At 37.6% G+C, this 26,216-nt stretch overlaps 1 protein-coding gene across 2 annotated transcripts; it reads right to left on the bottom strand.

Moving 5' to 3' along the window:
- Positions 1-532: 532 nt before the first annotated feature.
- LOC110834511 (trafficking protein particle complex subunit 13) lies at positions 533-26,021 on the bottom strand. 2 transcript variants are annotated; one of them, XM_087347300.1, is made up of 11 exons: positions 25,795-26,021; positions 22,635-23,192; positions 20,597-20,765; positions 19,560-19,644; positions 15,649-15,782; positions 12,841-12,958; positions 7,502-7,598; positions 6,450-6,676; positions 5,306-5,406; positions 3,194-3,347; positions 533-1,776 (listed from the first exon to the last, which is right to left on the bottom strand). In XM_087347300.1, the coding sequence occupies exons 3-11, from the start codon at positions 20,761-20,763 to the stop codon at positions 1,681-1,683; spliced, it is 1,179 nt and encodes a 392-aa protein (XP_087203426.1). In that variant the 5' UTR covers positions 20,764-20,765; positions 22,635-23,192; positions 25,795-26,021; the 3' UTR covers positions 533-1,680. The 2 variants fall into 2 exon arrangements, with proteins under 2 accessions (XP_087203426.1, XP_021929438.1); XM_022073746.2 differs by lacking the exon at positions 22,635-23,192 and having other exon boundaries at positions 25,795-26,020.
- Between the last annotated feature and the right edge of the window lie 195 nt (positions 26,022-26,216).

Raw genomic sequence — 26,216 nt, 5'->3', positions numbered from 1 at the left:
ATAAGTCAGGTTTCAATGCTGCCTTTTTAGTAGAAAACTATATTATTATAGAGCAGACTGACTATCAAAATTTACAAAACACAAAACTGATATTTCTGACAGAAGTCATCTTACTTACCACCTCCCTGTAAGGGCTACCTTGTGAATTAGCTAAAATTTTAATAACAGCGGTATTCCATATGATGGCCAATGATAAAACTACCATTTAAAGCATACAATATCGACTGAGACATTTTAGAACCTTTCTGTGTGGCAGCTGTGAAAGGGAGGAAAATGTTCAACGAATCTAACACAAATCTGCGGCATCTTGAAAATTACAGTACTCACACTTTAATCAAATATTTCATTTTTCTTTTGGTCAGTAAGGCTTAGGAGAAGAGACATTGGACATACATTATAGGATATGTTAAAATACAGCTTAAAGAAATAAAACTCAAAGCAAAGGGTGAATACATCTAGCTATGGATACGGTACAATGGCAGGCTTCTGTGGATGTGGTTACGAACCTTTGGGTTCCATGAAAGGAAACATCTTAACCAGATGAATAACTATAATTTTTTAAAGAAATGCCTTGTACAGGGTGGCACACGAAATGTCATACCATTTGTTTTACATATAACACATTTTTATTTTTATACAAGTAGTACACAACTGGTATAGAATTAATCACTATAGCCTGGAAAATTGTTCCTAATGAATAACGTGTTCAATATGACCGCCATTTTGCCTCACAACCACTTGCAAATGAACCCTTGTGTTCATCACTACTTTTCGACACAAGTCTTCAGATAGTGCACAGCACAACTGCACTATGCAGGCTCTGAGCTGCACTACATTTTCTGGCCTCCTTTGGTACACTTTCTCTTTGAAGAAACCCCACATGAAGAAATCACACAGATTAATGTCCGGGCTATGAGGCGGCCACATTTTGCCGCCCTCATGACGTTCAGGAAACCGATGCGAAATCACACGAAGATCAAATGTCTCGTGCAGGAAATCAAGAACCATGTTCGCAGTGTGTGGACGGGCTCCATCCTGCATGAACCACTGTGTTTGCATAGGGAGACCAACTGTTTTCCAACATGTCTTTGTATCGATCTTTGTTAATGGTTTCATCGAAGAAAAATGGACCAATGATTCCGTGACTCGAAATTGCGGCCCATACATTAACTTTTACTGCATAACTTTCTTTTTCGTGCAGTATGTGAGGATGTTCCCTCGCCCAGAATCGAACGTTTTGTTTATTCACAACACCGTTCACATGAAAGTAGGCCTCGTCTGTAAACCACGTGTTGTGAAGTACGGCCTCTTCCTCCATTGCCCACAATGCAAACTCAAGCCTCCGCTCCTTATCTCTCGCCGTAAGTTTATGCATTATCGAATTTCCACGAACTACAGCATTCACTCGCACAGTTGGAACATCAATACTACAATATTATAGTTTTAATGCGATAATTAAATGGTATGACATTCCGTGTGCCACCTTGTACAATAAAATTAAGACCTGCAGACCAGAATAAATGTCATACATTTCTGAATGCATGTGTGAACTCTTTGATCATGCATCAGTAACTAAATGTTTTATCAGGGAGTGAATATGTTCAATTTATTTTCAGTTCAAATAATTTACTCTTTTATTGGTTACAATGCAAGATGGAATCCAACATGACAATATTCTATTTATGTGAATGCTTGTGTAACAAACACTTGGGCGAGGTCATCATAATCATATGTCCTTTTCAAAAATACATCTGTAAGCCGTATTCCTGATATATTCTGGAAAAAAAGAAAAGAAAGAAAATGTTAAATACCGAAGATTTCATGGAATTTCAAGCCAAAATATACCACAACGAAACATTCTGAGTGTGACATTTAAGGTACAGTAAGGTGTCCCTTGCACCAGGAAGGTGTACACATAACTGCACCTTGAAGTAAAATTTGGAGATTAAAAAAAAGTCAATCCTAAAATCCAAGAAACCAAGGAAGCAAAATGTTGAGCTTACATATCATCCTTGGCTGTGCATAGTACAGCTATATTACTGACAAATATAAAATGTTCCTTCCCAATAAATTTTACCAGTATGAACTCAGTAAGGCATTGGATTTCATGACGGTGTTGTATACTGAATTCGTAGTATTCTGAAGGTACCGTGAAAGCCATTTTCTCTTGTCTTCCTTGTGAACTTAGAATTACAAAAATCCAAAGTGGTGATTTGATATAGAAGTGCAACACCTGCCAGCTAGAGATGATGTTGCATCACCCAGCACAGGATGTAGATGGGAATCAAATTTAGTGATGTATAGAACACAAAAATCCACACAGAACTGTTACATCAATTTTCTGTTGCTACTTTCCTTTGGTGGGAGCCAGGATAGCTCAGTCAGTATAGTGACTGGCTATGGACTAGATGACTGGGGTTTGATACCCAACAGGGGCAGAGGATTTTTCCTCTAGCAAGGCAGAAACCAGAAGTGATGTAAGGTGTCACAATTCCAGTCATTCACAATCTCTTAGTATTTGTCCATCGTGGCTTTTGTGTGCCTACCACTAACTATAATTAATGCCAGATGTCTGTTAAAGATAGCAATATGTCTCCCTAATTTGAAGAAAAAAAGATAATGTTTATGGCTTTTCTGAGTCCTCTGATGACAAACAAACATGAGGGTGATACTTCAGTTGGTTGTAAATGACCCCTTGTAGACCAGTCAATATGGTAGAGGACTGGTATTGATGCAAAATCACATTTGTAAGTTTGAGTCCTGATGTATAAATATATTTTTTAATGTGTGTGTGTTGTATTTGCATAAGTAGGCCTACTAATTAGAGTTGAACACTTGTTATACTACTTAATTATGTGTTTCTCAGCTTCTGTGTGGAACTCATACCAAGAGCAACTGGAAATAGATACAGAAGTATGGAGATCAAGAATATATAACTGATGTCTGTAAAGCACACACTCCAGTAAATTTTTTTTAATGATTCCTTGTAAGTAAACCACAGTTGTCTCCAACATGAATTTCAACCCACAAACACTCTTTAGTCACACCCAAATCATATCTTTGTTTAATTCCTTGCAATGACTTGTAAAATGCAGTTAGAACTCTGCCTCCACATTTTCCATTGGAGGCTAAATAGTCTCTATCAGCACAAAATGAACTGGGAAATAACAACATGTACAACAGTGATGCAGACCTGTAACCCTGCAGCTAAAGGCACCATACACAGGGGTAAATATACTGATGCTCCAGGTTCAAGCTTTCCCATTTGTCGGGCTGACACACCACTCCACACCAGGCCTGAAGACTGTGCTGGCTCCAAAGTAAGCAATAGATCCATTGAACGCTCACTGTGAAAACCAATAAACACTCAATGAACATATAGCACCAAGGTAGTGTATCACTCCTAGCTCATTTTCATTACAGACTAAGTTTATTTGAGTTTAAGTAATCCTTTCTCCTGCTACATGGTTACTATGTGTACCACCTGCTTTAACCCCTCAGCACTACCTGATGTACCGCAGTCAGTATGACAAGCCAAGTACATCATATGTAGGCATTTACCACTAACTTTTCTTTTCACACAGCACACCCTAGTTTGTTAAAGACACATGACAGCACACCACAAAATACTGCCCTCACAAAAAGGAGTACAAAATAATACATGGTCATAAATATGTACCTACATATAAATCCTTGCCCTAAAAGTATGCAAACATATGTAAACAGTATATAAAGTAAAGTTTGTCCCACTATACGCCATGTAGGCGTTTGGGGTGAGTGGAGGTATAGCTCCTCTCTTTCTTGACCTCGGCACTTGATGGGGGTGAGTGGTCAGCATCACGCCCCGGCCGGCTTCACCCCCGAGAAAGGACCCCGGTACCCATTGTAGAGGAGGCTGGGTGGGCCCCGGAGCCGGTCTGGACGCAGAAGCTAGAGGAAAAATCCTCTGCCCCCATCGGGGATCGAACCCTGGTCGTCCAGCCCGTACTAGTCACTATACTGACTGAGCTATCCCGGCTCATAAACAGTATATAACACATGCTAAATATAACTATTGATGATGAACCTATGCGTGTGTGTGTTTTAAAAATTCTAGTTACAAAAGATAAGATATTGCCTCTTTATAAACACACAATTTTTTTTATAAAAGTTTGTGGAATACCAGTTGCAGAACACTGCTGTAAATGACCTTTACATGATACTGTGTTCAGAGTAAAAAGTAAAGTTTGTCCCACTATACGCCATGTAGGCGTTTGGGGTGAGAGGAGGTATAGCTCCTCCCTTCCTTGATCTCGGCACTAGATGGGGGTGAGTGGTCAGCATCACGCCCCGGCCGGCTTTACCCCCGGGAAAGGACCCCGGTACCCATTGTAGAGGAGGCTGGGTGGGCCCCAGAGCCGGTCTGGACGCAGAGGCTAGAGGAAAAATCCTCTGCCCCCGTCGGGGATCGAACCCCGGTCGTCCAGCCCGTAGCTAGTCACTATACTGACTGAGCTATCCCGGCTCATACTGTGTTCAGAGTGAAGGGTAAAAATCTGAACTTTCTATGACATTTTTCATAATAACTAATTTGGTATGGAAAGTTAAATGTCCCACTATTCTCCTGTGAATAAGTTCCTATCCCACTGCCAAGCAATCCACTGTGTAATTGATTTGTGCTTCTGTGCTATAAAGACTTCTGCAGTTGAAGAGTCAAAGAAATATGAATCAGAACTGTAACTGATCCTTGTCACATCTGTACACAGACAATGCCTGAAATTGGATTGGGGAAAATTGTGGAATGTTATATTTATCAAGGGTTTCTTTCTGTGCTGCAATAACAAGAGTATTTAAAACAGCTTGACAACTGTGTACGATCTGAGATTTTCACAGCGGTGAGTATGAAGATTTCTGTCTCCATCAACGTTTCAGAGGTCATACTGCCTCCGTCATCAGGGCGATGAATGTGGAAATCTACCAGACTACACGGCGCAATAATCCAGAAGACAGCAATCTTCAATAGCTGTAACTACCAGATAAGAATGCAACAAACACTCCAATTACTTTTAATTTCATGGTTGCAATAAGTAAAGAGAGACAATATTCAGATAAATACTCCTTAATTTTACTACTTTTCTCCTGTGATGCATCCTTCTGGTAGAAACAAGGGCCTTTCCCTCTATGTCTTGTTCACATTAATTACTTCACCAAGTTCTTAAACAGAAATTTACAGCAATCTAATGCCACATAAAGATCACACAAGTATTATTAAGTCAGTTAATGTGTGACCTCAGTATGTGCTACCTTGCTAATAAGACAACTATACCATGTGTTTATTATCCTGCATGTGAATGTGAAGGCTTCCTCCAGATATATAATGTTGGGAAGTTCTTGAATAGAAAGTCTAATATCACCATAGTCTGGGGCCTGAAACAGAAATAAAATTGACTAAGGTCCTGTTCATAACTTCATTTCAACAAGAATCCACAAATATTTACCAAGAGTCTTTCAAATGCCTCATATGATACGGGGACATAGGATTTGAACCCTGCAACATGAGGCTGCCAGCTGGATTAACTTCTGGGTTAATGGTTTAGATATATGTTAGTGCAATGCATGGCCAGCCAGACTGTATGTAAGCCAGAATACATGGTTAATGAAGGTTAAACAACAGTGAATTTTTACACAGCACAAACATGAAGTAAACTTATGCATTATGTGGAAAAGTGACCAAGAATAATAATCATCAAGAATCTTTCCTAAAAATATGAATTCTGAAATTATGTAATCTGTACTGAACACCATTATTAATCTTTACCTTGCAAAATTTTGGTTCAAATTCAACTACAATGCACTCCCAACTCTCACACTCACATACTAAATGTTGCTCATTGCATTACATAATTCAACTTCCTCTCTCTTCAATCCAGACATTCGTCCCAGTACATTTTATATTTTTGGTGAGTTTGCAGTCATGTATTTACTTACATCTGCATTCATTTACATTAATATGAGTGAACTAAGGCAAATAATACTTCAGGTTTAGCATATTATTTACCTGTAACGCTCAATCACTTTCATCCATTTTCATGAGGGCAATTCTCTTGCCTCTACATATCAAAATAAAACTTTGGTTTACATATAGTATGGTATAGATATGGTTGGTCACATTTCAAATTACCATTTTATTATTTTAACATAAGTTTATGAGTATAAACAATTTCAGGCATAATTCTGTACAGGAAAGACTGAATATTCTTAGAGTACTTTTCTTTTTGAGATGTAATATCTTTAGAAAGAAAGTGCAGTCAGACTGGACCACGTGGAAAATGCTTCCATTCGTGGGGAGGATTTTAATGCAACAGTGAAAATAAATTACTTTCCATGACATGGGTAAATGATGGTCAGATCTACTAATTCCTTTAATCAGAGCCAAACAGGCAACGTTTCCAGAGAGTTATATAACATACCATTCTCTGCAACTGGCTTGTCTGCAGGCGTCCTCTTTCCCCAAGATTAGATCGCCATACAATATCTAGTTTTCCAATGTTGGTAGCACCACTGAGAAGGCGCAGGTCAGAAGTCAGGCTGGCCTGAGGAGCAAGGCAGTACAGAAACTGATGACTAGCCTGAGGCTGCAGCACATTAACATGGCCAAAAACAGATTCTTCATCCAGTGTTGTGTTCAATGCAGTTACTGTAGAAAATCATACAACCACAGTACAGATGTGCTTCAGAAATTACCAAGAAAGAAGTTCTGTACGATACTTCTTCCAACCTTTTTCTTGTATTGCTATGAAAATGCATGCTACTCTTAAATGTTAAGAATATTATAAATACTATGGAAACAGTAATCCATATATAAAATTCCCAAACATACACCTGAATTTTCTGAATCTGAGTTTTTCAATGCAAGGTAGTTCCTTTTGAATTTGCATACCTTACTAGCCCTGATGTTCATTCACTGCAGATACAAATCTATTGTTGCAAAGCTAATAAAACAACAGATATAATATTACACACATATATATTTTAGTTTTACATGTATACTTTGTCATATATATATATCAAAAATATTTCTAAATTTAAATGACACATATTTAATCCCCCATTCACCTAAGTGGCTAGAATAATTTGGCACTTAAATGCTTTAAATGGCAGGAAATCACCAACTAAATTGTAGTCTAATCACTGTAGATTTAAGTTAGAATTTTCAATTAAAATGTAGGTTATTATGGATGAATCTATTTTCTTTATACCAGAGTTTCAAAATAATCAGCCTGACAGCATAATTTGCATACAGTTTCCAACTTTATCCCATGTTTTTTTGTTTATTCTTTGAAATATTGGAAAACAGATTAGTTGCAGTAGCAGAAACTTTTTAACACACTTACAAGAATTGTGTCATACGTAATGTTACATTACATAGTTATATAGCAACAAAAGCGCATTAAGCAAACCATAAAACAAATAACTGAGAATTAATTTCATTTACAATATGCCAATGATACATCATTCTTACCATGAAATAGATGAGAAGATTCCAAACAAACTTTCTCCAAACAGATAGGGCCTGTTGTTATGTTCTGAACTTGGGCTTCCAAGTACACTTCATCTGACTATACAATAAACAAAACAAAAACACGTATTGCATAATGGTCACAACAGAATAAAATATGTGATAACATGGCATTACTATTATACATAATGTATAAGCTATTCTAAAAAGCAGTGAAATCTATACCAGCAGCTCCATGCTGCAATAGCTGAGTAAGCCTTACTTTACAGTTTCATTAAAACTCCAAATTACACAAAACCTTAAAACCCTTTTCAAAATTGGTACCATTATCAGAAGCTGTAACATTATAAATCCAGTATTCCAGTGTTAAATGTATGACTCAACTAAATCTGTAAATTACAATATTACAAAAATGTATAACTTTGGCTTTCAGGTGTGAGCTACATCAAATGTTGAGTATTAAGAAATGTTTTCACAAATGTAGTTACCATCATCAAGGTCAAGAATCACCACCACTCCTTTCCACACAACTACTGAAAATTATTTCCTGTCCAACATGGTCACCAGAACTGCTTTTGTCACCTTCTTTCCTCACTATGTGTTCATAAAAATTTGTTCCCATCACCTCCTTTCCTCAACTGCATGCTCCTACCCCAATGCATAGTGGCCTACTCCTCCACTCCACCAATCAGCACCATCAAATCTACCTCACAATCTAAAGCATCCCACCACACATTCAACTTGAAGATGGAAACTGCAACATCTGCTGAAATGTTGATTAATGTCAACATATGATAGAGTTCACATTTAAAAACTGAAGATATACATTGAACTCTAGCTATAAAAACACAAGGACAAGAATATTAAAAAGGAAAATCATTAAACCCTTCCATGCTATAAACAAGACTTCTTGGCTGAAACACTGGCCACCGCTGTTCTTTTAGTGTTCTATGCTATCAATAAAAATTATAATCACTACAGAAACAAACAAATTAAGACAATTATTCAAACATCTAAAGCACCATTTTAACATTTTAATTGAAATAAAATACAGTTCTGTCATAGAACTGCCCAGAATCCCCTTCTGAATTGCAAGAAATTATGAAGTGTTTGAGAGTTAATCTTAGATAAAAATTCAGTCTATAAGCAAAAAACTTACTAAACAACTTACTATGAAATCCTTGGCATGCAATGTAGAGATCAGCAAGAAACATGCAGTTAAAGGAGATGAAACAAAAGAAATAATTATAATTTATCAACATATCATAAAAGTACAGGCATATGTATGGCAGTAATATTTACATTTTCTCTCCAGAGACAGGGTCAGAATAAATTCTGATTACCCCTCTTGGCAAATCAAATACCTGGGGCCATGTAGTGAATAGGCAAAGGCACAAAGATACAAATAGTAGCACAGGAACATGCCAGTTACTGTTCAAATAATCATTCTGACAATAACAGCACTCGAGAGGACAAGATATTTTTTTCAAAATGGCATTTTTAATTATTCCAACAATTAACAGCAGAAGATATTATTACATTATTTTTCATTTCAAAATTTATGTGCTGATCTATACTGCCATAAATGTTTGACTAAAAGGCACAACTTAAAAACAGTGGCCTGAGTTTGAACTGTATGTATGTACTAACACAAGAGGTGTTGCTGCATTGTAGCTGGAAACTAGCAATATCAGTGACATTACAGAACAAACAAGATCAGAAAGATATTCTGTTTGGAGCACAGTAATATATCAAAGGCATTTTTATGCCACCTCACACAGACTACTGGTACACCAATGTGATCAAAGGTCATTGTTATGTCTTAGGTAATTACTGCACTTCTGTGATCCCAGGTAATTGTTGACTTGGACCACTTTTACACAGTGATCCCAGGTCACTGTTGCAAAGTATCTTTCAACAATGACTTCAGATCCAACATGATAGGGTCTCAATGTCACCATAAAAGTGACAGACATGGATGGGTCCATAAAGTACTCTTCATTCATACTAGAGCATCATAAACACCTAAAAAAACCACTGAAAATGTATGATATAATTATTACCTAACCTCTCAACAGTGATTAGGTAGCTAAGCTGTAGTGTAATATTGCAACAATCCTTCAAACACAATGCACAGCAGCACAAGAAATACCACAATGGAGTTAAGCATTTCTAAAAATTAAAGTAAATCTAAACCTTATCTTTCTTGCAATTTTTTGAACTGTTATTGTCTTCAATTTAATTTGCAATTTGTTACTTAGAACTATTTAGTTTACTTCATAACAAACAATGTCACAAACCTGAATTATGTGATCCTTGATGGTGGTGGCTCCCAGGTTACATTTCGGCCCATTCCACATATTCTCCCTGGAGGTCGATGCACCGTTGCCATCTCTCTGGCAATTGCCATATTGCCTCACGAAACCATTGTTTGGAGGTGTCTCGTACCCACTCCCTGACAACATCACATAAGGCGTGACAATCAGGGAATCGGTGACCACGCAGGGGATTCTTCATCTCACGGAAGAGGGCATAGTCACTTGGTGCCAGGTCGGGGGAATAGGGCAGGTGTGGGAGCACGGTAAACCCCAGTGACTGCACATGCAACTGTGTTCAATTGGGTGACAGGCTTCGCATGTGACAACGAAACAGTGAAAAAGGGATCCAGCAGTGGTCGTCCCAGAACATCAAGAACTCCGCAATTGATTCAAAGAGTGTCAGAACTGATCCCCTGCGTGGTCACCGATTCCCTGATAGTGACGCCTTACATGATGCTGCCAGGGAGTGGGTACAAGACACCCCCAAACAAAGGTGTCTTGAGACAATACGGAAATTGCCAGAGAGATGGCAATGGTGCATCGACCTCCAAGGAGAATATGTTGAACGGGCCGAAGTTTAACCTAGGAGCCACCACCATCAAGGATCACATAATTCAGATTAGTCTAAATCATTTGTATACGCCCCTCATACAATGTGCACTTTTCTTTTTTAAAATACTGATAGAGCATTATATCTGCAAGGAATTATCACCAAAAACCTTCTGAAATAAGCGTTTACAATTAATATTATGAATTTGCTGTTGGCAACAGTATTAGCAATGACATGAGGTAATGAATGATAGGGTTAGCACATATCATGTACAAACTTCACTTAACATGTTAACCATGGTAATAAAAAAGCCTTTGTGTGACCACATACTTTTTTTGTGTTATTACACGTCACTCTCTAAAAGTATGTAGGAGGCATCCAATATACCAGTCCTTCTGGTCACTACAATGTCCTTTCCAGGACACCACTCAGCCCCAGCCAGTCCTTATTTCCATTCTCTGATCTTGTATTATTCTGTCCATTTTTCTCCATATACGAGGTGCGATCGGAAAGTTTCCATACTGCGCGTATAAAAACCCGTACACTTATCTCAGGTATTAAATTCATCCATCACCCTCGAAGTAGTTCCCTTGGGAGTGAACACAACGATCCCAGCGCCGCTGCCAAGCCTGGAAGCATCCCTGGAAATCTTTCTTTGTCAGCCTGTCAAGCACCGTCTGCGATTCTGCCTGAATCTCTTCTATCGTCTCAAATCTCCTTCCCTTTAGCTGAATTTTCATCTTTGGGAAGAGGAAGAAGTCACACGGCGAATAAGGAGGGTGCGGGATGACGGCCATGGTGTTTGAGGCGAAAAACTACCGAACTTTGAGGGCGGTGTGCGCTGGCGCGTTGTCATGATGCGTCGCATGTGGAGTTATTCCTTTAGAATCAGCTGGCAGGTCCCATAGCCTATCCCAACAATGTCGCACAAGTCGTTGATGGTACGTCGTCGATCTTCGTGAATGGCCTGTCGAATCTTCGTAACATTTTCGGGCGTTGTGCTCGAAGATGGTCGTCCAGAACGCTCGTCATCATCGACAGAGGTTCGGCCATTTTTAAAACGTGAATGCCACACAAAAGTTTGTGCACGACCCATTGTGGACTCCCCAAATGCTTGCTTTAGCATTTCATAGGTTTCCGTAGCCGTTTTGGCGAGTCTTTGGCAAAATTTGATGCACACGCCATTCCGAAATCGCAGGAGGGTCGGTGTAATGCACTACCAAAACGCCCGTAACTAAGAAACAAATGCTAATTCGATGATGCCGGCTGGCACACTGATTCACTATGAATGTAGGCCGGACCCCCTAGCGGCAGAAGCTCGTACTACATCTGGTTCGCCCTCCATTGACACAGTCTGGAAACTTTCCGATCGCACCTCGTATATCCTGCATTCCTAGTATTCATAACATCAACTCGCCTCACTGATGTTCACTGAACCACCTGCCAGTCCATGAGGGCTCTTATAAAATCACTTTCCCCTGCTGGCCAGGCTGTGGCAAGCCCCCCCCCCCCCCCCCCCCCCCCTCCAATTATTAGTTCCCAAGTCCTCACTCAATCCTGACCCCAATCCCCACTGGTCTGGCCAAGACTCTGCCTTGACTGACTGGTTCCTGTATCTCAAACCCACTCCACATGCACAGCTTACTCTCCAACAAAAATCCTTTTTATAAAGAACCAGCTGCCTGATGGGATCATCTCTCACCAGTAGCAACAGCCCTAGTTTGAAAGATGAAGACGCTAAAGGTTAAGAAGATAACACTAAGTAGTGTTTGTAAACAATATCTTTAAAATTTAGTGCACTCAAATGAGAATATCTTTCCAATCTTGTTCTTACTACAAATTAACTGTCACATCTATCTTTGATTCCCACCCCACCCTCCAAGATAAAGTGCAATATATGTAGTTCTGAAAAATAGCACCAGCAGTGGTAGATATCTTGAAGCTGCAAATGACAAATCAAACGTGTAAATTAAAATCACAACATAACTTACGGTGTTCATGCAGAGCTCCAGACACACTAGTTTTATCTGCTAACTACTTCAAAGCATTCACTTGCCTATATATAAATGTGGCATGAGGATGTGTCATACATCACATCCTTGTGCCCCATCCTACTAAGACTGAAGCTATAATTGTGCATACCACCACCTTCTATAAATGTATTCATGCTGAATGGGCCAAGCATATTTGTGTATCTCTGCATACAACCCATGTAAAAGCCAACATTATTTACGATGTATAGGCAGAAAAACAGGTCAAATAAAATATACAAAAAAGCATTACTTTCTCATATTTCAAAAGAAGCAGACCGCATGGAGAGATTAACATTCAAATACTGACTCATAAGCACCCATGTAGGAGAAATAAGTTTGGAAGAGCAGAGCTTAGACAGCGTGCCTATTAGTGTTCCTGCTGCATAGAACTTGTGTTTATTAATACTCATCATGCATTAAGTACAAACATTTTTAAATTACCTCAGCATTGTAAAACTTTGTTTTCACATCCAATGGTTTGAGAACTTGAAACTTGAAAAATTTGCGAAATGAGAGCTGAGTCTGCGTTGGTGCTGTGTAACTAACTTCACACACAAGACTGAAAAACAGAAGAGAAAATACACATTTACTTTCAACATTAAAACTCATTTTCAGGTGACACTGTTATGAGGGTTACTCAAACACAACTGGTTTGGTGATTGTTTTGAGTGAAGGAGTAAGGCCATTAAAAATACTTACCATGCATGCCAAGGCAAACATCAAATTGACATACCAGCTGATGGATCTCCTCAGCAAAGAAATTCCTTGGCTACTGCTGTCACTGTATGGCCTTGACATATTCAATTTACTCAAATCTACAACCCTTTAGCATTTCCTTCAGGGAGCCAAACACGCGGTAGTCACAAAGTGTCAGATTCAAGCTGTATGGGGGGCAGGCATTGTCACACAAAAATAACAACCCTCATAAGCATGCCGTGAGACTTTTTTTTGATTGTGGTAAAAAGGTCTCAGAGGATTCCACAGTAGTACTGTACAATGGTAGTTATCTGAAGGTCCTTCAATGACAAAACCAAGGAACTGAATGACAGCTTGTTGGCTGTTTGGATGCATTCTGTGCCTGAAATACCGACATTTAACCATATCACACTTTTCCTGTTTGATGTAATGTGCACAGCTTTTGGATGAATACTGATGTATCATTAACACAGCCACATCATCACCGATAATTGTATTTTCTAGCAGCAGCACAAACAGGTTGCAACTGAAAAACCCTCAGACACAGACAGTACTTTTCATGTACATAACAGGTGCAACATACACTGCAACAGATTATGTTTAAACAAGTTATTCTTTCCATGGCACACCCAGTGTTTAGAACAGAGATCTTACACCTAATAGTGAAATCTGTATAAAGTCAAATTCTCCATTTGTGTTCTCTCACAATGGGTGTTATGTAGCTATATTTCTTTCAAATTTTGTAGCAATTAAGAGCTGTTGCTGTTGTGGGTTAAAGGCATTCTAGCTTCTGTGGCTATTTACACTTATTTCTGCTTTAACCTTTGAAGTCCCACACTGTCTTTAAGCTACAGCAGTAATATTTGCAGTTGGCCAACTGTGTACTTAAAAGCACAGCACGTTTCGTATCACATAGCATGACTTTGTTATCAATGTATTGGATTCTAATCCAAGAAAACAATGTCAGTGAACTGTACGATGACTATATAGCCTTCATAAATGTTGTCATAAGGGCTCCTTGCTTTTCTTTCATAAATATTTTTATTTAACCTCACTGAACAAAAGCTAAAATATGTAAGTGAGAAAGGCCTTCTTATGTTAGGCTGTACTCTCAAAGTTTCAATTAAAAACTGAGTACAAGGCTGTAAAGTATATTAATAACTTGATTTTAAAATGGGCATAAGTAACTACTGATTCACAATGATAAATTAACTTTTTAAATTTACATATACATTTTTTATTCATTTATGGGTAGAATATAACAATATTTTTAGTGCAATTACAAAGGCATATTTTATTGTTATACATAAAAAACGTTAATCTGAGGATGCACTGTAATTGCATATTTTTCATTAGTAATTTTCCTGTGCACTTTTTGGTTTCACTGAAACAATAAATTTTGGTAGGCTTCATGTCATTTACTGACATGCTAACATATGGCTGCTCTCTAATTAAGGGACTCATTTTGCCAAAGTTTAGCATTGGTGTGATCTATGTTTATGGTCAGTTGCCCACTCTGTATTTTTTAGTCTTCTCTATACTGTGTGGAAAGCTTTGTAATGTCTGTAATGTTAGATCCAACAAAATGTTCACATAAAAAAGAAAAGCAAGGGAAGAGAAGAGGTTCACAGCCCACAGCCTTGCAGTACTCACACCTGTACTGGATCTGCAGCAGAAAACATTCAAGTCTAATGGATGCAAATTCCCAGCATTTTTATGAATATCACAGTGTATTCCTGACCACTTGCCTTTTTTCTAGATGGCCAATTTCTGAATGAAAACATGTCACATAAATAATATAAACAGAGATAAGATTTAATACAAATGTAATAATAAACTATGTAAGTTCCAATACATTCACAGGAAGATGGAATATGAAGGGAAATATTCCACAGTGCCAGCAATTTTCTCTCTATGCACAGTGCAAATATGACAAAGTTATTCATGGAACTGTGAGATTTCATGTTCTCACAGTGGCCATTATGAAGATGACTATCTTCTGTGTTGCTGTTTACCAATATTTCAGAGATGATGGAGGCAGCAAGCACCTATGAACCACTGGTATAGTTCTACTAGACTACACTGCACAACAATCCACACAATGGTCATCTACAAGTTATGGATGTGTTTCTCATAACAAAGACCCGGAGTCATGTCCAACACTGTAAAATGTAACCAACAGACTTAATAAATGTTAAGGTCGATCTGGTTCCCATACAAAACAGTTCCTGACATAAACATACAGTTAACTGTGCTACCCTCAGACCCTAAATGTTAACCCTTTGTCTTGGCTAGGTGGAGTGCGAACCTCTCATGAATCATGTATCATTATGAAAGGTGGTTTGAGAGGACAGGCATAAATGCATTACTAAAGAAATGTAAACTGCTACAACTTACAGCCAGACATATAGTAGTTTCACTTCATACAATTAAGTATGAAGGTGCCCTATACAGGTTATACACAATCATGAAAAAAGTCACTGAGCAAGAGGCCAAACGTGCTGAAACATGAAGGTTTCCAGATGTGTTGCACACCTTGTAACAGAGACTCACATGTGAGTGCCAACTTCCTTAACTTCATGATGGATGACATCATCAACTGTGTCCTGAGGATGAAGCTCTGCTGTAACACTTTCTATCTGATGACCTGATAGTGGAATGCGATGCGAAGTGGTCTGGAGATCAGCCTGCCATAAAGTCAAACCAATATTGTAAATGGGTTCTCATGACTGTTTTCTTATGGAGGGACAGTAAAGAAGCAAGCTCACACATATGTATCTGTGATTCACAGAACCTGTCAACACCTCACAACTACACGGACTCCAGTTTATCATGAGACTGACAGCTTTTAAATCTGAGGTTGGCAGGCTATCTGCTTCTTCCCGGAAAACTAACCGTTAAGTCCCTCACTGGCTCAGACCAATGCACAGTCATTCTTCAAACAGTAGACGTATGTATGCATGTCACAGGACTGCACTGTGTCATGAAATGGTACAAAATATAATGATGCTTTTTCAGAATAAAATGCAAAGATCATTAAATATAGATTCCTGAAACCACTTCCAGTATAACATTTTTGCCTCACAATATGGAGGGAGAAGTCTGCGTATAACTGTCATTTTGTAGGGTCATAACTTTAATAGCTTCGTTGTAATGTAATTGTAATTGAGATTTCAAAGAGATGTACTGGCTTTTTCATGAAGTGCTTGAACACAATGAGTGCTCAGAAACTAATGGTGAATTTATTTTATAAAACAGTAAATTCCAAGTGTTATGCGACACCCCTTTTTGATCAAATGACTGAAGATGAAAAACCATGTGGGTATCTGATGCAGGACAATGCTACATTCCACAAAGTTAATGATTCTATAAATGTGTTAGCTGAAGGCATTGGTAAATCAGCAATATGTCAAGGGTTGTGGCCTAGTCACTAATCCAACTTAAATCCTTGCAACTTTTATTTATAAAGCACACTGAAAAATAAAATATGTGATTAACCTTCATTTATTACAAAAGCTGAGAGGAAATATCTGACAAGAAATGTCCATTATTCCATGACAACTTCACCATGCTTCTAGAAACATTTTCAAGATGTGATGCCTACAAACAAGCAGTAGTTTGGCACTATGAGACTCCAATCTCAACTAACATAGGTCATACTGCAAGAAGGAAATGGGCGGTGAATAATGGCTTCTTTTGCTTTGCTATAACATTGTCCAATGCCCAGACTCATGATAAAATGGACACCATTTGTTTGACAAAGTTCCTGTGGAGACTGACACATTTATCACACTTTTATATAACCTGTTTATGTCATGTTCTTTCAACCACTGTTTTACTAATGTTTCCACTAACCTCCCAACTGTTCCTTCAGCACTGAAACAGTTGAAGCAATATCTAAGTCACTCATCATTTGCACGATATGATTAGTGTTTCAGTCTCCATGTGGACTATGAACATAAACAGTTTACAAGTTTTATGATGACACTGTATTATATACTGATAATAAAAATAATTTCATGATATTATGTGCTCCATAAACTTACTTCTTGATTCTCCCTCATAGCTAACTTGATGGCTTACGGAACCTGAAGGTTCATCACCGAATTAACCAAAGCCCTCCACCGGACCTTGTCCTGGACCAACAAAATCCAGTCTCCTTCAACTCCTATCTCCCATAGATCCTGCCTGAGATTATCATCCCATCTACGTATAGGTCTCCCCAGCAGTCTTCCCCTCAGGCTTCCTAACCAACACCTGGTGCACCCCTCTTACCCCATCCATGAGTGCCAAATGCCCCGCCCATCTCATTCTTCTTGACTTATCACCCTGACAATATTGGGGGAGCAGTACAAATTTTTAAGCTCATCATTATGCAGTTTTATCCATGCCCCATTGCCTTATATCCTAGGCCCAACACCTTATTTGCAAACACCTGCAATCTGTATTCCTCCCTCAGAGTAAGAAACCATGTTTTGCACCCATACAAAAGAACAGGCTAAATTATTGTTTGCATATTTTAATCTTCAGGTTCTTAGAAACCAGATGGGAAGACATAATATTTTGAACTGAGAAGTAGAAGCATTTCTGGAATTTAGTCTCCTTGTACTTCCTCATGAATATAATTTTGATGATTTTCCCTTATAATTAGGGCAAAAACGTCAGCCAAATAATAACCACACTAATGGCTGTCACTTTGTATCAAGTGGTCAGAGTTAAAAATCAAAGATGACAGTGGCAGAGAGCTTGAGTTACAGGTTTCTTAAAATATGTGTTCTTTTCATGGATGGGGCTAGTTAGTTAACTAGTGCGAATTCCTGAGTTTCAGAACAACTTGGGATGGAACAATTGGTAAGATGCTATGCTTTAGTGTAACAACATACAGTCACAATAGTATCCCAACCAAAATTCAAACCACATACCTCAAATATTACAAGTCTAGAGTATTATTGCTATATCATCGTCTTCAGTAAAAATAACAAACACCCCACTCTTACAGACTGTGAAACTTAAAGCACTCATCCACTATAAATAGTATACTTTACTGTGCAAACATGGATTTTCTTATGAAAATAACACATTTCATAACACAACATTTTAGAACTTTGAAAATAACTGTCTTCTGGAATGTTGTGCCAAGTATTCTAGTAGATATTTACCAACACTTCACTGGAGCTTACCGTATACATAAACATGGTAAGTTGCAAGTACAGTACCTGAGGGAGGCGGCTGTAAAGAGACTGGTAACAAGGACATAACAGTATATCTTATTTTTATTTTCCTTTTCTTCTTACTTTATCCTCATTCTACATATTGTATTTTCTCTTCATTTCCACACATCTGCTTCTCCCTAACCCCTACAGCCTGGCTCAGATCCCTCCTTCTCCCATTGGCCCCCTTACTCTGCCTAACCTCATTCCAGTTCTCCCCCACTCTGCCATTGGACCACTCAGGACTGTACCTAGTCTAACCTGCTTCTATATCAACCAACATTTTCCATGATGCCATGAGATGTGTCTAACATTACTTGGCTACCCTGAGGATTAGCATGCTTTTCCTCAGTTGTAAGGCAAAGGTCAGAGTATAACTGAAAAGAAGCATGGACCAACTATCCCGAATCATAGGGGCCTTCAGGCAAAACAATCCCAGCCTTTCTTGGTGCAACTTATTAACATCCAACCAACCAAAATTCTTTTCACAAAGGACAAACTGCATGATGGGATCATCCTCCCATCTGCAGAACCAGCCCCTAGTCTGATCATGTTGAGGCCAACATGACAACAATCCTGTTTGCCTAACGTCATCCCCAATTATAGACTATAAGGCTCTGTTTACCAATTCCAGCCATGCATTCCATATGCATAAATTGTTCAACCTAGCAATTGCACAAGACTCCATCCTTAGAATTCTGGTTGGTTGGTTGACTGCATGGCTTTCTCATCACCCTGATTAAGTAAGCTCTCTGAAATGTCAGTGAATATCTATCAGACTACATGGCACACGTTCCCAGAAGCCAGCCATTTTCATATCCATCACCATAAGAACCTGAAATCCCACCTTTTTATATCTAGTTTCCCTGCTGAAGGAAATACAAAACTGTTGCCAGACTGACTGATGCTGTGTGAATTTCTAATGCTGCACTACATTATAATTATTATAAATGGTGAAAACAGAATGACCACACAAAATATCATGAAGATATCCGTCTTCTGGGTTATTGCGCTGTGTAGTCTGGTCGATGTTAACCAACATTTCAGAGGTCATACTGCCTCCGTCATCAGGGTGCCCTGATGATGGAGGCAGTATGACCGCTGTGAGAACCTCAAGTCTTACAAAATATCATGTTTTGCGGGTGTTACTGGGGATTCAAACCAGGTAATTCCAGATTAAATATGGGGCCTACAGTGAATGTTTAGGCTTATAAGAATTTTTCTTAATCAAATACAATATTATGTCTGACTTACCTTCACAGATACGTGCTTTGCAATTTCGTTGCTATCATTGTGGACACATATATAACTTGAGAATGTTTCACCAAGGTAGATATTCCTGAAATATGAAAAGTGGACACACCCATTTGTTATAGTTTCTGTCAAAATTAAAGCAAAAATACCTTACTGTAAATCAATTCGTCACACCAGTAACCTACCATGTTTTAAGCAGCATCAAATATATTGGTAATGTATAAACAACTTTGGCTTTAATAGAATGGAAAGATAAAGAAGTGTACACTAATAATATCAGAATCAGCACATCTTTAACACACTAATCCCAAAGACAACCTTTGGAAAAATTAATATCTAGTATTGTTGCAGTAATTAAAGCAAGATGAGATGCGCTCAGTACACAGTATCCTCATGCAAAACATGAAATATTTCCATAAAGAAACATTTATGGAAAGGTGTTCCTTGTTATACCAAAGTAATATTAAACTGGACTTGAGGAAAAGCTGTGTACTGATCTGAATAGGACTGGGCAATCAATATTTGGTTTCCATAATGGGAGTTCTGAATTAGACTGATTTCCTAGAGATCATCTCTTTGTTTATTCACAGACACTTTCACAACTGCATCAGTATTGCAGCATAAAATGGGAATATGATTGTGAAGAGTGTGGAAGGCAACAGTCACTACCACTTGTAAGGTAACTGCATGGAAGAAATAAGGGAAATAAAAACATCATAGTACAGGCTAAAAATCAAAACTGGAACCTGTAGAATATGAAACTGTAGTACCATCACACAATGATGTTCAGGATAATCCAAGAGTTACTTAATAAGGAATGGCCCATCACAAACTGTTATCAAAATGACATAACTAAGAAAGAAAGTCACCCAAAACAATGATGCTGACAAACTGCTGTGGCTGAGAATGTCACTGGGTAAAATTAAAATTTTGTGCACTCTACACAATACAACTTAAATGGAAATAACATCATAGTTAAGCAATTCAGTTTGGAGGCATTTAATATCATACTATGGCATGTAACTATAAAGAATTACCCAAAACTCTGAGGCAGTAAAAGAAACTGTCCTGCAGACAAAGTTTCTACACCAGGAACTGATGTAATGTCATGCCTGAGGTCACTGTTTAAAAGGTTACCAGGAAGGTCTTTAGAATCACTGGTAACAATAACAGGACTGCACAAAGTTGGTCTCGTCAATCGCATCACTGAAACAGGAAAAGAAAAATTCAATGTCAGTGGTGGCGTCTGCAATAGTCTGTGTAACCAGGGCTGTGGATTCAGTACTAAAATCTCTGACTCCGACCTCAACTCCTTCATAAAAGCTAAATATGTATTAATAAGGGTAAATCTACTAAAATGGTAAATGGCACCATAAGAGATTTCATCACCACCACATGAATCATCAGCCTACTTTTTAAACTTATAACCTATATTTAAATATATGTCTAATGGTTATTGCAGAAATCAGTTGATCTGTAGACAGTTTGTATTCTTATGGTACCGAGCCAAAGTTACAAAGCATTATTCCCACACCATGTGGCTCAACGCGTCGTTGAATCTCCCAAAGCATGAGGCTGCCGGCGGCTCACACGATATAGAAATTGTTCTCAAGATTTTATATCGAGGTCGGAGTTGGTACATTTTTACCGACTCCACCTAAAATTGCTTCCAACTCTGACTCCACAGCCCTGTGTGTAACTATATAAACTTGAAACATCCCTTCTGAATGTAGAGAGACATTCTTGAGAGAAATGATGAAGCCTACCAGATGCTGCTACCACCCTCAGTTTGTCTTAGCTGTGGCAGCAGACTAGTACTGATATCTGGTGGGCATAGCTCAGCCTGTATCCTTACTGACACAAGTCAGGAAACAAAATAATGAATTAAACTTGAGAATAAACTCAAAGTTGGTAGCAGTGTTTCCTTTACTTCAACAACAATGAATATATAGAGTGCAGGATGAGGATGTGATTGTTTTTCTGTAGGCAATGGTAGAAAAAATGTCACATCCTTGTGCCCCCACCACAATGACAACCATTGTTGGGTACATAGTTGCACTTCCTCCACAATCAACAACATGGTTATACCATAATGATTACATCATAATGCATGATTTGGTATGAAAATAGTTCAGAAATATGAACATTAGAACATAACAAAAGTGCATCAAACCGTTACTAAACACTGGATGTGGACAGACATAATTAATTATAATAGACTGCTCATCCTCCTATATCAAAACTGGGTTCACAGACTGGGACCACTAGTACAAAAAATCTTTATTGCACTTAGATATCTAAGGTAAGAATATAATTTAACAAGTATGATGGAAAAAATCCAGATAGTGAATACTTTTAAGTGTAATCCACCATCGTCAGATCCATTTAGAATTGAATTAAGAATATAATGTTGGTCTTCTGAGTAGCAACACCATGTGGAAACTGCAGACACCACAATTCTCTAAAATGATGGTACCTACCTACAAGTCCATATAGCATTACCACCCAGAAGACCAACATAAACATCTGCACCACTCTCAGAACCTCAAATCTAACAGAGGTTAAATTAATTTTGTAATGCGTAGGTATGATTAGATCATCAATAATCTAAATTCCTCTTTAACATGTTCATGTTTATTCATCCAAATAGTATAACAAATAGTAACAAATAAATATCAAAAATTCTGTATAGAAACAGCAAAACATCTTGCATCTTCTATTATGGGACAAATTCATTAATGACAGTACCTTCCACAATATCTGAGAAAGTCATGTACAAGGCAGTAACTGGTTTCTTATCTTTTACTGTACCCCTTTAAATCACCAGTGTACAACTCAGATAGACCAAGTTCTTTTCATGGGTATTTAAATTTATATGCAGACTTTCACAATATCATTGACATCTCAGCAACTACTTCACCGAAATCAACAGAATAAAAAGAATATGATATCAAATATAATGAAGTACAACACAGAATGGTTCTTAATATACAGAATCAGTATTCTTGGTGCAAATTCTGAAATTTACCTATAATTTATAAAAACAAAAATATAAAACAGTTGTTTTTTACTCACGTGTGTACAGAAATTCATCAAATTTTTATCTTCATTGCTGGTCCTATTTATTATAAATCAAGTACTGTGTGGTATTCTTCAAAGCAAGGATACACACAGTCCCACTCTGCACTTGACTCAATTACAATCTGACCGCTTACGCATTCTGCGCATTGAACAAACTTGGCAACGCAACATATTGCCTTTTCCTGGTCAGTGCTGGCTACGTCTCAGTTCAAGATGACCCACTTTTGTAGCTGTGGGGTTTGGTCTTTCTACCATACAGGATGAGGGAACCCCAGTTTTCCAGATTCATTTATCATATTTCTCACCAAGAGAAATGCGAAAACTAGATGTAAATACTTGGCCCCACAGACTCCAGCCATGGAGTTTCCTTCTGTTCATGGTTGGTGCACATTAATCAAAAAGTATACTTCTCTACTGTCTTTTCATACTAATGCAGTGAAGCCTCCCCTGGTTCAAGCTCAAATGTCACCCCTCTTCAGTCAGTGTTTTAAGTCTGGTCATGTGTCATGTATTTACAGTTAGGTCATACAGTTCCACAACAGATGAATTTTTCTGGTAACAAGATCATCAAATGAAGCAGGAGAAGAGAAGAAATTATCCATAAACAGTTTATGCTCAACTCCTTCCATCCTCCTGGTAAGATTTCTAAGAGTTACATGTGATATAAATGATCTAATGCTCTTTGCTGATACTATTATTGTTATTTATCATCTTAATAGCAATTACTTTCACAATTCCATCTAATGACATCTTAGCTGACCTGAGCAAATTGTTTGAAGCCATGAACTTACATTAAATTCTGGCAAAATAAAATTAATGAAATTGGCTACTAACAAAAGAAAAGTATTAACTGTAATACAGATAATGATAACAAAACAACTGAAGAAATAGGAAGAACTAAATTATTTGTCTTAAAAATTAATAGTAACTTAAACTGCAAAAAAGCACATTGAATATAATGTCACCAAACTACTTCTTCTTCTTTTGTAATCAATCCTAAGATTGGTTGACAGCAGCTCTCCAAGTTTCTCGATCCTCAGCAAGTCTTTTCAATGCTGTGTAGGAAAGGCAGCTGGTGTCCTCCATTAACTGTTTATTTTATATTAACCTCGGTCTCCCCTAGCGTTATTTCCCTCTACAGCACCTTCAAGGAACGTCTTAATCAGTCCGTCATGTCTTATGATGTGCCCGACCCAGATGTTTCTTCTCTTCTGTATCGTATCCCACAGGCACAACTTCTCCTCCTCAATCCTCAGCAGTGCAGCATATTTTGCCATAAGGACTGTCACATCAGTCTTGGAAACACATACTTTAAAGTTAGTTTACTTTGCTTATTTCCAATGACTTTGTCATAAGATGTTACCTTCTGGAGAAATTCAACAGAGGGAGAAAAAAAAATTAAATTAGGATAATGGACAATGTCCAAAAAGTTAATCATCTCTGAAAAAAGTATGTAACATCCAACAACGGTAAGTGTTAAAGAAATCTCTCTTGTAGAGAACCATTTAAAAATTTATTAAAATTACCCTTGTGAATGAATTCTTACTCTCATTACTGTCCTCCAAACAAATTCTGACACAAACAGTATAAACACAAGGGTTAAACATGACCTGAACATACTAAATGCTAACCTCACTAGTTATCAGAAAATATGTTAAGTATGCATAAATCAAGTTATTCAATACTATTCTACCTAACATTAAAATGTTAAATTATGATGTATTTAAGCCAGCAATGAAAGATTACCTTATGTCTGTCTTCTTCTACTTGTAGAATAATTTACTTTGAGTGAAAATACTTAAATAATTACACATTAAAGCATAACCACTATTTCTTACATGTATTTATAATAGATGAAAATTTTTGGTTGAGGTAAATTCCTTTGACTAGGAGTGATATACGAGATACTCTTTTAGTGCTGGCTAAATCTCCTTAAATTGTGATCAAGAGTTTTATAGTGGGGGAAAAGATCACCGAATAGCTTAATTCCAATACACTAAATTCTTTTTTTTTATTTACTGAGTCTAGTGTTTGGCACATGAAGGTTATATCTGTACCTTGTACTTATATTGTGGTTATCTAAGTTTGCTTGAAATCTATGTTGTCTACTATAACTGATAATAATGACAGCAAGCATACACTGGCTAATGGAAGAACATTTCATAGACATCTCCCTACTCAAGGCTCTCCTTTGAGAGCCTGCCAATATTCCAATGACTTTCTTTTGAATATAAAAAACTATTTTGCTGTCTGTTAAGTTTCCACACAAAATAATTGCACGTGACAAGATCATAAGCGAAGTAAACTAATTTTGAAGGTTCTGTTTTCATAAGCGATATGAGTCTTCATAGCAAAGCATACTGAGCTTAGTTTAGGAATAATACAATGAATATTTTCCCAACTTCAATTACTGTAAACTTGTTGGTGAAGAAATTTCGTTGTTTCAACTTCTTTAATTGTTTTATCCTCATATCCCACACTTAGATTAACAGTGATGTTGTTGGGAGTACAAAATTTCACTAAATTTGCTTTGACAAAATTTAATGTGAGTTTATTACCTTTAATTCATTTGTTCAAGCCAACAAACACATCATTCATACAACTTTGGAAACAATTTCTGGATGTGAAACAAGAATATTAGTATCATCCACAAGAAGCATGGGTTTAGATGAGAAGTAAATAGTTTGAGATTATATGTTGATATATATGACATAAAGCAGAGGAGTAAATACTGAACTCCATGTTTTATAATGTCCCGATTTTAGCATATGCTATTGTTTGAATCTGGTGATTCTATTTCTACTTGCTGCCTTCTGTCATAAAGGTATGATTTAAACCACTGACCCAACTATATTTCGAATTCCATAAAAATGTAGTTTTGGCGGAAATAATTCATCCACCACTTCCTCCCTTACACATGACTTTCTACAATATTTTAGAGAATGCTGTTAGTAATGAATCCGGTCTGAATTGGAAATGCATGATTTTTTCACCTTATCATATGGAGGTTCAACCTTTGAATATTCGAGTCATACTGGGAAAACTCCTACTACCATTGACTGATTCCAAAGATAACAAAATTAAATAACTTGAAGGAAAAATAAAGTAGTATTCACAGCTTCGGAATACAAATTATATTCCAGTCCATTCTAACCTTTCAGAGCCAGAATATGCTCACTTCTATCTCGTCCTTCCATTTTAGGACGATAACTTACTCAACACTTCACTTTCATGACAACGTAAATTACGTAAACACCACAACGGAAGTCAGCATCTTATTAGTTAAAGAATTTGAGGTTTTAACGGCAATGTGTTTGAAGGTTACTATCTTCTGGGTTGTTACGCCTTGTAGTCTGATAGAATAGTTTATGATCACAGATAAAAAATACATGTTTACAACAGATGATAAAAGTAAATTGTAAACTCAGCGTTTGTGATCTCGATCCACAGCTATAACGAAGGGCCCTCAATATTGGAAATAATGGATTTTCTTTTGCAGTTATTGTGGATTTCATCCCGTGCATATCATAAAGTATCTGAAATCGTAGTTGGTGCTTCACATTTTCGATTCGTCAT

The sequence above is a fragment of the Zootermopsis nevadensis genome, unplaced genomic scaffold, assembly GCF_977971745.1.
Source record: "Zootermopsis nevadensis isolate Lab colony 2312 unplaced genomic scaffold, Znev_1.0 Znev_ptg000011l, whole genome shotgun sequence".
In the NCBI taxonomy this organism is placed as follows: Eukaryota; Metazoa; Arthropoda; class Insecta; order Blattodea; family Termopsidae; genus Zootermopsis; species Zootermopsis nevadensis.
Note: the sequence above shows the minus strand (reverse complement) of the source record. Positions and strands in the feature narration are given on the sequence as shown.